The sequence below is a fragment of the Armigeres subalbatus genome, chromosome 3 (genome assembly GCF_024139115.2).
Source record: "Armigeres subalbatus isolate Guangzhou_Male chromosome 3, GZ_Asu_2, whole genome shotgun sequence".
Taxonomy (NCBI): domain Eukaryota; kingdom Metazoa; phylum Arthropoda; class Insecta; order Diptera; family Culicidae; genus Armigeres; species Armigeres subalbatus.
In genome coordinates, this window is record NC_085141.1 from 216,556,346 (window position 1) to 216,568,719 (window position 12,374).

General features: G+C 37.1%; 1 protein-coding gene across 1 annotated transcript; it reads right to left on the minus strand.

Annotated features, from left to right (window-relative positions):
* Positions 1-716: 716 nt before the first annotated feature.
* Positions 717-1,798, minus strand: LOC134225389 (large ribosomal subunit protein uL2m). The gene is made up of 2 exons (XM_062705422.1): positions 1,235-1,798; positions 717-1,168 (listed from the first exon to the last, which is right to left on the minus strand). Exons 1-2 carry the CDS (start codon positions 1,707-1,709, stop codon positions 750-752), a joined length of 894 nt encoding a protein of 297 aa, XP_062561406.1. The 5' UTR covers positions 1,710-1,798; the 3' UTR covers positions 717-749.
* Positions 1,799-12,374: the final 10,576 nt, after the last annotated feature.

Genomic DNA, 12,374 nt, shown 5'->3' on the forward strand with positions numbered 1-12,374 from the left:
TCACCCCAAAATTCACCAGGGGGGTGATAAAATCGGGATATTACTGTATGAGTAATTAATTCTTGAAGTTCTCCTCACTTGCCACGTACGTTCCCATAGCGGGCGAAAACCAAACGTTGCTAAAAAAAATATATTTGCGTTTGGTTTGATCGTGAAATCGGTCAAGTGCTTCAGAAGTAGTTAGCGAACATACATACATATTGAGTAACCGTAAAAATAATCGGGAAAATCTTGATATCAAGTATTTTATATTTTGTGTATCCTAGATAGAGTTCTTCGGTTAATGGCTTATGTCCCTCCAAACGAACAATGTTAAAACATTGAAAATGTAAATTGAATTAATGACAAAATGAAAAACTAAATTTCAAAAATGTAAGGGATCTAAAGATGAAAACATATGCAAATCAATTAAATTTAAATTAAACAGAGATTGTTAAATGAATGTGGAAATAAAAAAAATAAAATTAAAAAAAATGGCTTGTGTCCGACCCTTGGGGATCTCCCCCTTTGGTTTGACATATCTTTTGTTAGATACCAACAGCCTTATAATAGTCTATTCGGATTACGAGCTTAATAGAGTGGAAAAAGAAAATTGAATTGTATGAGGATTGGAATTGGCATCAAGTTACTTTATTCTATAATAAATGGCGTAATCTGAAAAGGCTATTACAAGAAACAAAACAGCTTGTAAACGAAATAAACAAACTAAGCAGATGTAGACACTAACAAAGTTTATTCGTAACTTCGTTTTACACTTTCAACGTGAAGACGATAGGCTGTGCAGCCGGTTCTGAAGGAGGTGCAATCACACGCATAGGAGGCAACTTGCGAATCTTACGTCCATGACGACCGTCTTTCCTTTGCCACAATCCCGATCGTGGACGATTTCCCAGTTCACGATTTTTCTGAGCCGAACCAATCGGAGTTTTATTGTGGTAGATGTTCGAAACCCGACCAACGGTGGCCATACAGGTTTGATGAAAGGCGAATTCTTGCTTCGAAGGTAGTTGAACTACTACCAGGTCACCAAATTTGCGCAGTATAGTTCCATATGTTCCGGCAGAATGGATCAGATGACACGCCTGTCCGGGATACTTCTCCAAACAATGAACTTGCGTTCCAACCTGTAGCGCTCCCAGTGGATACGCATCGCCCTCATTAGCTCGCACTGTAATGATTTGAAATATTTTATTTTATATCAACGGTTTTATAGAAATTTGAGAAATTTACTGACCTGGAATTCTAGGAATAAATCTGGATGTTTTTATCAAATCCCCGGCCTTCATATTTTCTGTCGCAATGATGTATTTTAGCTCATCTCCAAAAGCCACCAGTGCTACCTTCGCCGTCCGACAACCATCATGGATCACATCGATAACTTTCTCGATTTGCGGCGGGCCTTCCAGGGGGCCATCGCGGACCCACTTTATCCAGTGGTACTTATGTTTGATTCCACCGCCGATACCTTTCGCTATGAGCCGTCCCGTCTCCGGATCTCGACCAGCCAAATTGGTTACCTTCAGCGGCTCTACCGTATATTGGTCCGGGTAATGTACAATTCTACGATAAGCCTTCCCTGTGCCCGGTTTAGGTTTGTTCATCACCCGAGCCAAACTTTCCGTGGAAATGTTTGATGTTTTTATTACGCGCACATCACTGGTCGCGGATTTGATAACCAGGTTTTGGAATAGTCTCGCCAGAGAAGCCATCAGGATCACGACTAGTAAGTTTATGCAATCACGAAACACCAACCGCACCGTCCCACTTCCATGAACGAACCGAACGAACAGTTGTTTTGACGTTTGAATCGATTTTATTTACTACACGATCATTTGAATACATGCTATCGTGAATATAATTTACTCAATCTCAAGGTTTGTGCACATGGTTTGCATTGCATGCAAGAGTGTAGGGTAAATGTCGAATTTTGTACCCCTCTAGACGAAGTGTTTACAACAAGGTTTACAAGCTCGCTTAAGATCATTAGATCAAATTTAGAGCCTGTGGCATTCGGTGGTCTGATGTTTTGGTTGTGTTACCGTAGTATAGATAGTCTCTTTTCATCTGCTTTTCGCTCGGCTTTTCGTTTATGGAACTGTCAGTGTGGACCGCACCTATCTCTTTTCTTTCCGTTATTAACCTTATGACGGAATTTCCAATCGTAATTTAGCAATATTACATTTTATTCCCCTTCATTCCCAACACGCAAATGCGGTCGCTTTATCTGCTGCGATTGCGTATGTCCATGAGGGAGAAATGCCAAGTCATGCGTGCGGCCCGTATTGAAAGCTATTGAAAGTACCCGCATATGGCCGCCCCATTAAGAATTCACGATTCCAAAAACTAAACAATGTTTCGAATAAACTAAATTGTTTAACGGTAATCTATCGTGTTCACTAAAAGTATTCATCGCATCGGATGTCATTTTTTCCGATCGAAAAGAAGAAGAATCGTGAAAAAAGACGCTCGTCCGTTAAATTTAATAAGAAAAACCCAGATTAATCCACCTAGAGGTACCTTTCTCGATTCAATCGTTTGATTCCGTTTGACACATCATAAATAATTGCCTGCATTATACGGCTCTTTCAAACGCTGTATAGCGAATCAACCAACCAAGCTTATATGGTTCAACACATCATTTTCTTCATAACTTTTGAACGCAATGACCGATCGTGATTATATTTAGTAGTGATCAACTAGGGTTTCCCCATTCGAATGCAACTTGTTGCATTAGATTAAACCACCTAGAGGTACCTTTCTCGATTCAATCGTTTGATTCCGTTTGACACATCATAAATAATTGCCTGCATTATACGGCTCTTTCAAACGCTGTATAGCGAATCAACCAACCAAGCTTATATGGTTCAACACATCATTTTCTTTATAACTTTTGAACGCAATGACCGATCGTGATTATATTTAGTAGTGATCAACTAGGGTTTGTCCCCAATCGAATGCAACTTGTTGCGAGAAAATCGATTAAGAATTACTATATGAAAAAATGTGGCTGTTTCTCGGTTTTCGTGTGCACACACACGTACGCACACACACACGGACTGCCAGACATATTTTGTTCAGTACGACGAGCTGAGTCGATTGGTATATAACATCATGGGTCTCCGAGACATTATATTAAGTTTAATTTCAGTTTAATTCTCCAAATGAGACAGACCCTAAGCTGCGAGGCGGCTCTGTCCCAGTGTGGGGATGTATGCCAAAAAGAAGAAGATACTGCCGGTTATTTGTCCTTATTTGATGATTACCCTACATTTGAGTGTCAAAAATGTTTAGCACTGTCCACGATAAAATAGGATAAAGTGCCCAATCCAGCTTTCCACGCTGGCCATAATGGCGTCTGCTATAAATAAATGTGACAGTAACTGCTTCCGACGCTAAACTGTAATCGACGCTAATTGTATCTTAGCAACCATTTTCACATTGTTTATTTATTATTTTCAGCAAAGGCAAGATTCGAAGAAAATGGATAATATTTTCGTAACTAGTTTTGATTATTACATTTAATACCCATTATCGTTTCAGGTTGAAGTACTTCTCCCATACACTAACAAGCTAACAATTTTTCCTTTTGTTACCCTGTTGATGTACAATTTATGTATGAGAAGAGCTAACTCAGCTAAGTCCAAATCAATTCCGGCATGCCGTAAGATTCAAGGCGAGTAGTTTGGATATGTTCAGATTGGAATTAGATGAGAAGGTGCACCATGCTGTGTGTTCTGGATATCGAATGCTAGCTTGTTTCTCTAAAAAACAATCTAAATGAACACCGATGTACAGCTGAATGCAGATTTGAATGCAAATAAAATCAATAATATTAGGGGGAATGACGGCTTTGGCAGGTTTTGTTCTATTATTGGCAGGGGTTTTTTTATGACTGACTAGGCTCAAATTTGGCCTAAACATTCTTTGCATATCAAAGAATATTGTGGCCAAATTTCATAAAATTTGGTCAACAAAAACCCCCTGCCAATAATAGAACAAAACCTGCCAAAGCCGTCTTTCCCCCTATTATCCGAGTGATAAAACTCGGCGTTGTTCATTAATTGCGATGCGTATACCTATGGCTCGACCTATGGTATGGAGTTCCTACATGTAGATTCCAGCTTCATGACTATTCCCCATACTGCACAATTCTATGTTTTGATCAAACATACCAAGTATTGGACGGTTCTAGTTCCTTGATTGATAACCGTGTACGAAAAAGTTATTTGCAATAGATGTCATGGCGCATAGTGGGAGCGGTGAAAACCTTTTTCTTAGCGTGATACGATGTGACAATAAAGTGAAAGTAATAGTAATGGTCAGTGGCGTAGCCACGGGGGTGGTTTTGGGCATAAAACCCCCCCCCAGAGACCAAATTTTTAGAAGAAATTTTTTTTCGAAAAAAAATTGTTCGGAAAACCCCCCCCCAGACCAATTTTCTGGCTACGCCACTGGTAATGGTCAATGAGCGCAAAATCAACCATTGTACAGATAACGCTCTACTATTCTAGACAATTTAATTAATTGATAGAACTAAATGAAATAGCATAAACCTTTTTCCAAGATCTGTATTTACAGACAGTAAATTGTAAACACGAACAAAAAATATGAAAAAATCCTGATTTAATGATCGTTTGCCTATATAACATTTATTCAAATCCGAAACGCTAATGGGATGAAAAAAATCGTACGATGATTTCGGAGTTACATGTGCCTAATATGAAGATGCTAAGATTCTTCTAAGAAATATGCATATAAAATGGAAGATTCGTATGGAAGACCCAAAATTTGATAATGCAATACGAAGCATAACCTTCTGCCTAAAATTATATATTCTTGGATTAATTTGTTTCCAAAAGCCCGTTTACTTTTTGAAGCTTCTGCCAAACGGAGGTTCATGACCGATATCGTCCACTGGACGGGTCCTTTGAGTGCCGTAATATATAAATTAATCGTTTACATGTAGAAGTTAAAGAACTGTGCGCTTGGCTGTGCAAAGCTAGGAAAAATAATCAAACAGGCCGAGTGTGTTGATAGGGAATCGATGAGGATCACCTTTGATTCATATACTGGAGCGTTTGTATGAACTCGGAAACATGATTTCAAACGATGATTCTCTTCTAGTTTTAATAGAAACAACTGAGAACCAGAAGCTAAGTGTGGGAAATTATTATTTGAACCAGTCCTGCGATGCATTTATCATTATCTGAGTTTGTTCTTCACATAACTAAATTATACAGCAACAGGGTCACAAAAGGCGATTTATTTGGCTTGTTAGTGTATCGGATAATTACTTCAACCTAAAACGAAAATGGGTATTAATAATATAATACTAATCGAATGGTAGTTTTGAAAATCTTCTTCGAAGCTTGCATTTGCTGAAAATAATAAATAAACAATATGAAAATGGTCGCTAAGATACAATCAGCGTCGATTACAGTTTAGCGTCGGAAGCAGTTACTGTCACATTCATTTATAGCAGCCGCCATTATGGCTAGCGTGGAAAGCTGGATAGTGGACCCCCAACCAATAGTGGACTTTCCAGCCATGTTTGTATTATTATGGCACAATTCTTGTTATTCTTGTTATTCTTGTTATACTCAACGTATCCCCGGGCCGTGGCCAATCTACGTTGTATGACATTAGGCAATACGTTTACACTGCTGGCTTAAATTTTCAACGTGACGATTAATTTATAGAACTCATGAAATCAATGTGAACTCGACTCGTGGAAAACTTATTCCAGGTTATCCGAGGCTTGTGATAGACCCTTTATCACAACGGACCTTTCCATCCACTGACTGGTAGGCTCGAGTGTCCCGTCCTCTGCTTCAGACCCATAAGGGGTCCGAAACAGTTCAGTTTCAGGGTAGTAAAATTGTAATATAATAGAAGATAGAGAAGGAGAGTATGGAGCGGCTTGTTGACCGCTTCCGGCTCTAGCGACTGCTATGGAACCTTTTTATTAGAGAAATGTTTGTAGAAATAGAAACGGTTGTGTTTATGTTCATAATAGACAGTGTTTAGATGTTTAGACAGTTCGGGATCGCTACGATGGAGTTTATTATAGCTTAGATGATTTATACTTATGGTGAAAGGGAAATGATTGAAATCCGTTTTCTGGTGATTGTCGCTTCTTGTATGTAGATTCGTATGTAGATTGATATGATAGAGGTACGTGCAGTTTGGGATTAGTGTGATCACGTTGGTTTAAGTTTGGATACATAAAATAGAAAAGGAGGGAGCAGAAGGGGTGGGGGAACAAATACCTAACCATTTGACGCAGAAAGATTAAAATAAATAAACTGAATTAAAATAAATCAATTAAATTTTACAATTTTGGTCGAGCTTGAGTAAAAAATGTGTTCCAAGCGTGCCCACCGAATTAAGTATATTACGAGTACTTATAACCTATGCTACTAAATAAAGCTCGTGATTAAAAAATGGAGGTTGGCTCATCAAAATATATTATTATTCTAGATATTCTCTTAAGTATGAAAACTGAATCCTAACTATCCCGAAACTGCTTTCACCATGCTGCCGCCCAGAGCACAGCCGCCTCTGCCACTCATAGGCAATGTCCCTCCCACCGCCTTGACAGCCTCCAGAAGTATCTACCAAAATATTTGAGAATTAGAATGAATTATTAACATGTCCCGCCATTACATAAAATGATTTGTTCAAGCAAAGGCGTCATAGATGCGGGAACGACATCGCCATAAACGACACGGGACAACCATGCCCCACACGACAGTGCAACATTGCACCGAATCGGGGACCTCCTAACTTTTCTATGCAACGCAGAGTTTTACCCTCTCTTGCGTTATGTGATGTTGAAAATAAGCTCCTAATCATTTGATGGCAAAAATAAAAAAAATAAAAAAAAAATAAAAAATCAAACAAAATTAAAATATTCTAGCTAAATTTCACTATTTTGGTCGAGTATGGGTCAGCCGCCTGACACCCGCGTTGAAAAATATGTTCCATGCGTGCCCCCACATAAAATAATAACGCGTGCTAATCACTACCCAACTAACATTTAAAGTCAATGTAAATGTTATTTCAACTCGTCTATACGGCTTCAAGCTGAATATGTGTGCTATACATATGATCAAGAACTTCTATTCAATGCTTTTACCAGCAAATCTGGCGAATCTATTCAGCTGTTTTTGACGTGTCTGCACAACTACTTTACAGCATGTTACACAGTTTTTTCTCAATCTTTACTAAACCATTTAGTCATATAATTCGCTTCAATGGCGCTTATTCAGATTTTTTGAATCTGTAAAATAAGTTTTATACAGCCACTGAATTCAATTTGATTAAATATTATTTGAGAGGAGAGTACATTTCGGGAGTTTATTCAATGTTTTTTTTTTTGTGAAAACTCAAATATCAATTTTGTTGCTACCTAGATTCGAACTCCTGATCTCCTAATTCAATGGCCGCTGCTCTGTCATCACTGTCACTTTGACATATGTAAATACCAAAGAAAATTATGGATGTGCTTCTTCGCATACCCTATAGGTTGTTTTACTAACGCTATTTTCAGATTCATGCTGTATAAACGTTAGAAAGAGGCCTACATGCTGCTTTTAGCACATAAGCTTAAAAATTATGCTTTCAGCATTATTTCAACCATTATTCAAACATCTATCAGCATGTTCTGTTGGCTAACTTTTATCCATCATCAATCCCTGAAATTGTTTTAGGCAACATTTTCTCGACCTGTATAGATGCTACTTTGCTGCTAATCGTTTAACAGTAGCCGTCAACAGAAATATCGCTTCTAAATGGCTTGTTTTCTTACGCTATCTGCTAGCATTAATGACAGCGCTTTGTCAGTTGCTATAAGAGCAGGTGAATATCTTTGTAGCTGCATTACAGAAATCAATAGCTCATACACAGCTCCGGCAACAAAAATCAAATGTAAACATAGCGGTTTTGACGTTCCATACTGATATGCTATTAAAAGAAGCAGTAATAGGTTTACTTAAACGTTGTGTAATTTTCAAAGGTACAGAAGTTGCCTAAAAGCTTCGTTAGTTCATTTATAGCGCCATTACGCTATATTGTTAGTGCTATAACAACAGCAAAAACGTTTTCATTGTGAATGCTACTCACCGTAATATGGGAAGTTGCTAACAAGCAACTCAGTTACATACATGAGCTCTTAACCGATAAGCTTTGTTGCTAATTCAGACAGAGCTGTTTTATGACTATATGAAAGCTGCATAAACGATAAAAGATTGAATATATTCGGCACACTGACTAGCTGATAGGTATTTGGGTAATAGTCGAGTTGAAGTTTAAGGGATTATTTGTGGAGGCTTTTCTTTTATTCAGCATTGGCTGCTTTTATTCAAATATTATACAGCCAAAGGCTAGAAGTTGAAGCTTTTAGCACCAAAAATGTTAGTTGGGTAATGATACTAAAAGATTTAAATGGAATTAGGTATTGTTCCCGCTTATCATTTTAGCACCGCCAGGGGGAACTTGGCCGATACCCACTGCACTTTTCTTTCCCTTGGCACAAACAATTAACCATCATTTGTGATATTTAAACGGAATATTATTGGGAATTCTGAAAAGGCAGACAATCAATGCAGTTAGATTGCCAGGTAATACGTGCACATCGTAGCACTGGTGATGCATCATAATCGTATATATACAGGAGTATATGCACTATATGATGACATTGACCGGAAGATTAGATAAGCATTTCCCCCCATGTTTGTATTATTATGGCACAATGTAAACATTTTGCTATGAACTTCCATCGGGAGAACCTACCTTACAGTCCTATGATTTGATTACATGCATTGGAAATACTATGGAAATTAATATTAAATGATTTTTAACAATTCTATAAAAAATAAACACGAGAGTGTCCATTAAAGGAATATTTTGTGAGGTCCATAATAGGGAAGAAGAACGTCCCGAAATGGAACATAAAAATCAAATGAAGTGTCGACTATAGGGAAGCAAATTCCTATTATGGACCCCCAGGGGGTCTACTATAGGGCGAATTCAGTCAGACTTTAAAATGTTAATTTCAACGAATAACGTCCTGTATTTGAGTGTTTTATGTATGTATCGTGAAGAGGAGATACAGAACTTGGTATTAGATGTCATGCAGAATTATTATGTTGAAATTTTCTACTCCTTATGACTAAAAGAGCAAAATTTCGCTACTAGGGGGTCCACTATTGGGAATTTTACCCTATTTCCGTTTCAGAAAGATGCAATTCTTAGAGAACTATCAGCAAATGATGCCCATTCCAAATTTGTATTGCGTAAATAAGACTTCGATCTACCTATAAAATGACGTGATTTTCGCCTATCAAAAGTGTCATGTAAGCAGATATTGGTATGCAGTTTCTCTGGGGTCCGAAATCGAACTTTTACCCTATCGGCCCTGACGGCAGCGCGAAAACAAAATGTGGGCTGGGTGATGCTTTTTTATTTCATCCAGCAAGACATAGGTCGTCAATTTCAAAATGCTTATTAACTTGTTAAAACACATTTTAGCCGAAAACAGTTTGATTTTTCGAGTTATAAATTTCATTCGCTTTTAGATAAGCAACACTAAAGTTGATTTATTTTGATTTAAAAAACATGTATTCTGCCTGTAATCGCATAAATGTCTTATCTTTGCTGGGTTTCCTATTCATATTACAGGCAGTATTGATAAGTACTTAAGTAGCCTAACATGTAGTGTTCCAAAATCCTAACCCTACGTATTTAAAAGTTTTTAGTAGGTATTATACAACCGTCTAAGACGAGTTTAGTACTCTCCATTTAATTCCACTAATTATTTTGTTATCTTTGCAGATAGGGGAGGACGGGGCAAGATCGCCACTCGGGGCAAGAAGAGCACCCCATAATTTTACCGCTATTATGCTATTTTCTCTCTAAATAGCCCCGAACACTGTTAAAGTATTGAGGTCTCCAAGCAGATTTTACCAACACTACCACAGAGTGATTTTTTTCGCTGCGCACTGAATCAATATGAAAATTTTCATTTTCACCTGATGTCTAGTTAAAATTTGCGATATTTTTCTTAGTGTATCAACGGATTGTTTGTTGTTTTCTAACAGCAAACAAGAAAAATATGACAGTTCTAACAGCAAACAAAGGAAAATTTTGTAAACACGGCACCAACACTGATGGGGATGGAGAGGGCTATAGTCCAACAAAAGAGTTGACATTGAAAAAAACATTATAAAAATAAAAAGATTCTGAAAAACAGATGAATTAGCAAAAGTTGGTGAAAACTTGAATTTTTTTATAAGAAATCAGCATTAGAAAATAAGGTTTTTAAAAACATGAACATTTTTTAATGAAAATCTTGACCAATTACACATATTATATGTCTTCAAAGATTATTTTAGAGACCTTTTAAAATATTCACAGTAAAATGTCTGACCATGCTCAGAAAGATTTGAATAATTTATCTTATATGGGGCAAGATGAGCACCCCTTTTTAAAGCAATATATACACAAAATAATAAACATCGTTTGAACAACTTACAATTATGATTTACTATGCTCTGAATCTGTTGAGTAACGTACATTATGAAATTTACTGACATTTTAAACTGATTTTTGATATTCAATGTGATTTTGATGATGTCAATGAAAAATAACAACACATCGATCCCAAAAACTGTTTTATTCTTCTAATATGACCAATGCACTGCCGCTACTCGCATATCAGTCCCATTTCGGTTTTCTTCACTTTCGAGTTAACTCCGTGAATAGTATTCAACTTTATCATACTTCCTCATAACATGATAAAAAATGAGACTTTGTTCGGGAGAAATGTGAAAAAATACCAAACCAACCTTGTCCCATATTGAATGTACCCGCATACCAGTCCCATTAAAAATTTACATAAGCTGATTGCTCAAAATTCAATTATTTTTCCATTGATCTGAATCGTTTTACATTAACTCATTGAATGAGGAATGACTCTGCAAAATTTGAAACAAATCGCAGATTTTTTAAAAGTTTTACATGGAAAATGCGTTTTGAAACTTCATCGGCTATTATCTCAGTATGCGAAAAAACAATATGGGACTGATATGAAAGTACCGGCAGTGCACATTAAAAGCTATTACTTTTTGTGAATAGTGGTGCTCTAATACTTTTCAGTCAGAAAAAATGATTTTTAGAAGTCTGTCCTTCTTGCCCCGTAGGTATGCTCGTCTTGCCCCTTAGTATATTTGAACCAGAAAAAAAACAGAGTCTTAGTTAAGTCACATTTACCGTTCTTTTCGAAATTCGCGTTCTAGTCTAGATGTTAGATGAGATGCAACAAAAAAGAACTGTTGTATTGTAATATAGAAAAGTATGCTTGCTGAGAAGGTATTAAGTATCATTCTTAGGGTGCTCATCTTGCCCCGTCCTACCCTACGTATTTCTACCGCAACTGTGTGGTCGTCTTCAGTGTCTCGTACTTGACTCGACGAGTCAAGTACGAGACACTGAAGACGACCACACAGTTGTGGTCGAAATACGTATCTGCAAAGATAACAAAATAATTAGGGGAATTAAATGGAGAGTACACTGGATTCTGTTTTTACGTGATTTACATTTTCTCAATTTTCCGCTCGTCCTAAATGTTTAACGCATATTAATTATCATGTGATTTTTCTTTGATTTATCTTGGATTTTTTGAAACATGTTGCGAGGATTTTGGTGGTAAATTGAAGTTACACGATAAAAAATACGAGCGAAAAAAAATCGTGTAAAAACAAAATCCTGTGTACTAAACTCGTCTTAGACGGTTGAATACATTCCACTAAAAAGAGCTTAAAATATTTTTTTCTGAGGTATTATACACGGAAGAAATAAACTACCCAATAGTGAGTTTAATTCACCCAACCTCGAACATCCGTACGGGAAGCCAAAATTGAGTAAGTAGGGTCGAAGTAGTTTGCCTTTACTCCCATGTTAAAAAAGTACCCAACGGAAAATTTATTGACCCAAATTTAAGTTTAATTCACTCAATTTCGAACCTCAGGTAATAAAACTCAACATTGGCTTCCCGTATTAAACTGGCGTCGTTGGATTGTTTGGCTCTTTTGTTTTTGACAACAAAAGAAAGAGTGGATGAAAGCGAAGAGAAAAAATAACTCAAAAGTAAGTTTAAAAGTACTCAATTTTGGGTACTTTTTTTCTTCCGTGTACGTTTTAAAAGCATTTTAAAATATACTTCCTATCTTCACCATTAGGGTCTCGCCGACATTTCTCATCAACACGAACGCAGGTTCGTGGTTGCAAACAATCCCATTTGATTTTGCCGTGACAGCTGCTCGTGGTTGCAAACAAACCGAGTAAGAGTGTGAGTGAAACGTGCGTGTACGTAC

Excerpts from the sequence above, each read along its gene's own strand:
- LOC134225389 (XM_062705422.1), bottom strand. The coding sequence starts at position 1,709 with ATGGCTTCTCTGGCGAGACTATTCCAAAACCTGGTTATCAAATCCGCG. Across the intron at positions 1,169-1,234 it reads ATTTATTCCTAGAATTCCAG|TGCGAGCTAATGAGGGCGAT; the intron begins GTCAGTAAATTT and ends AAATCATTACAG.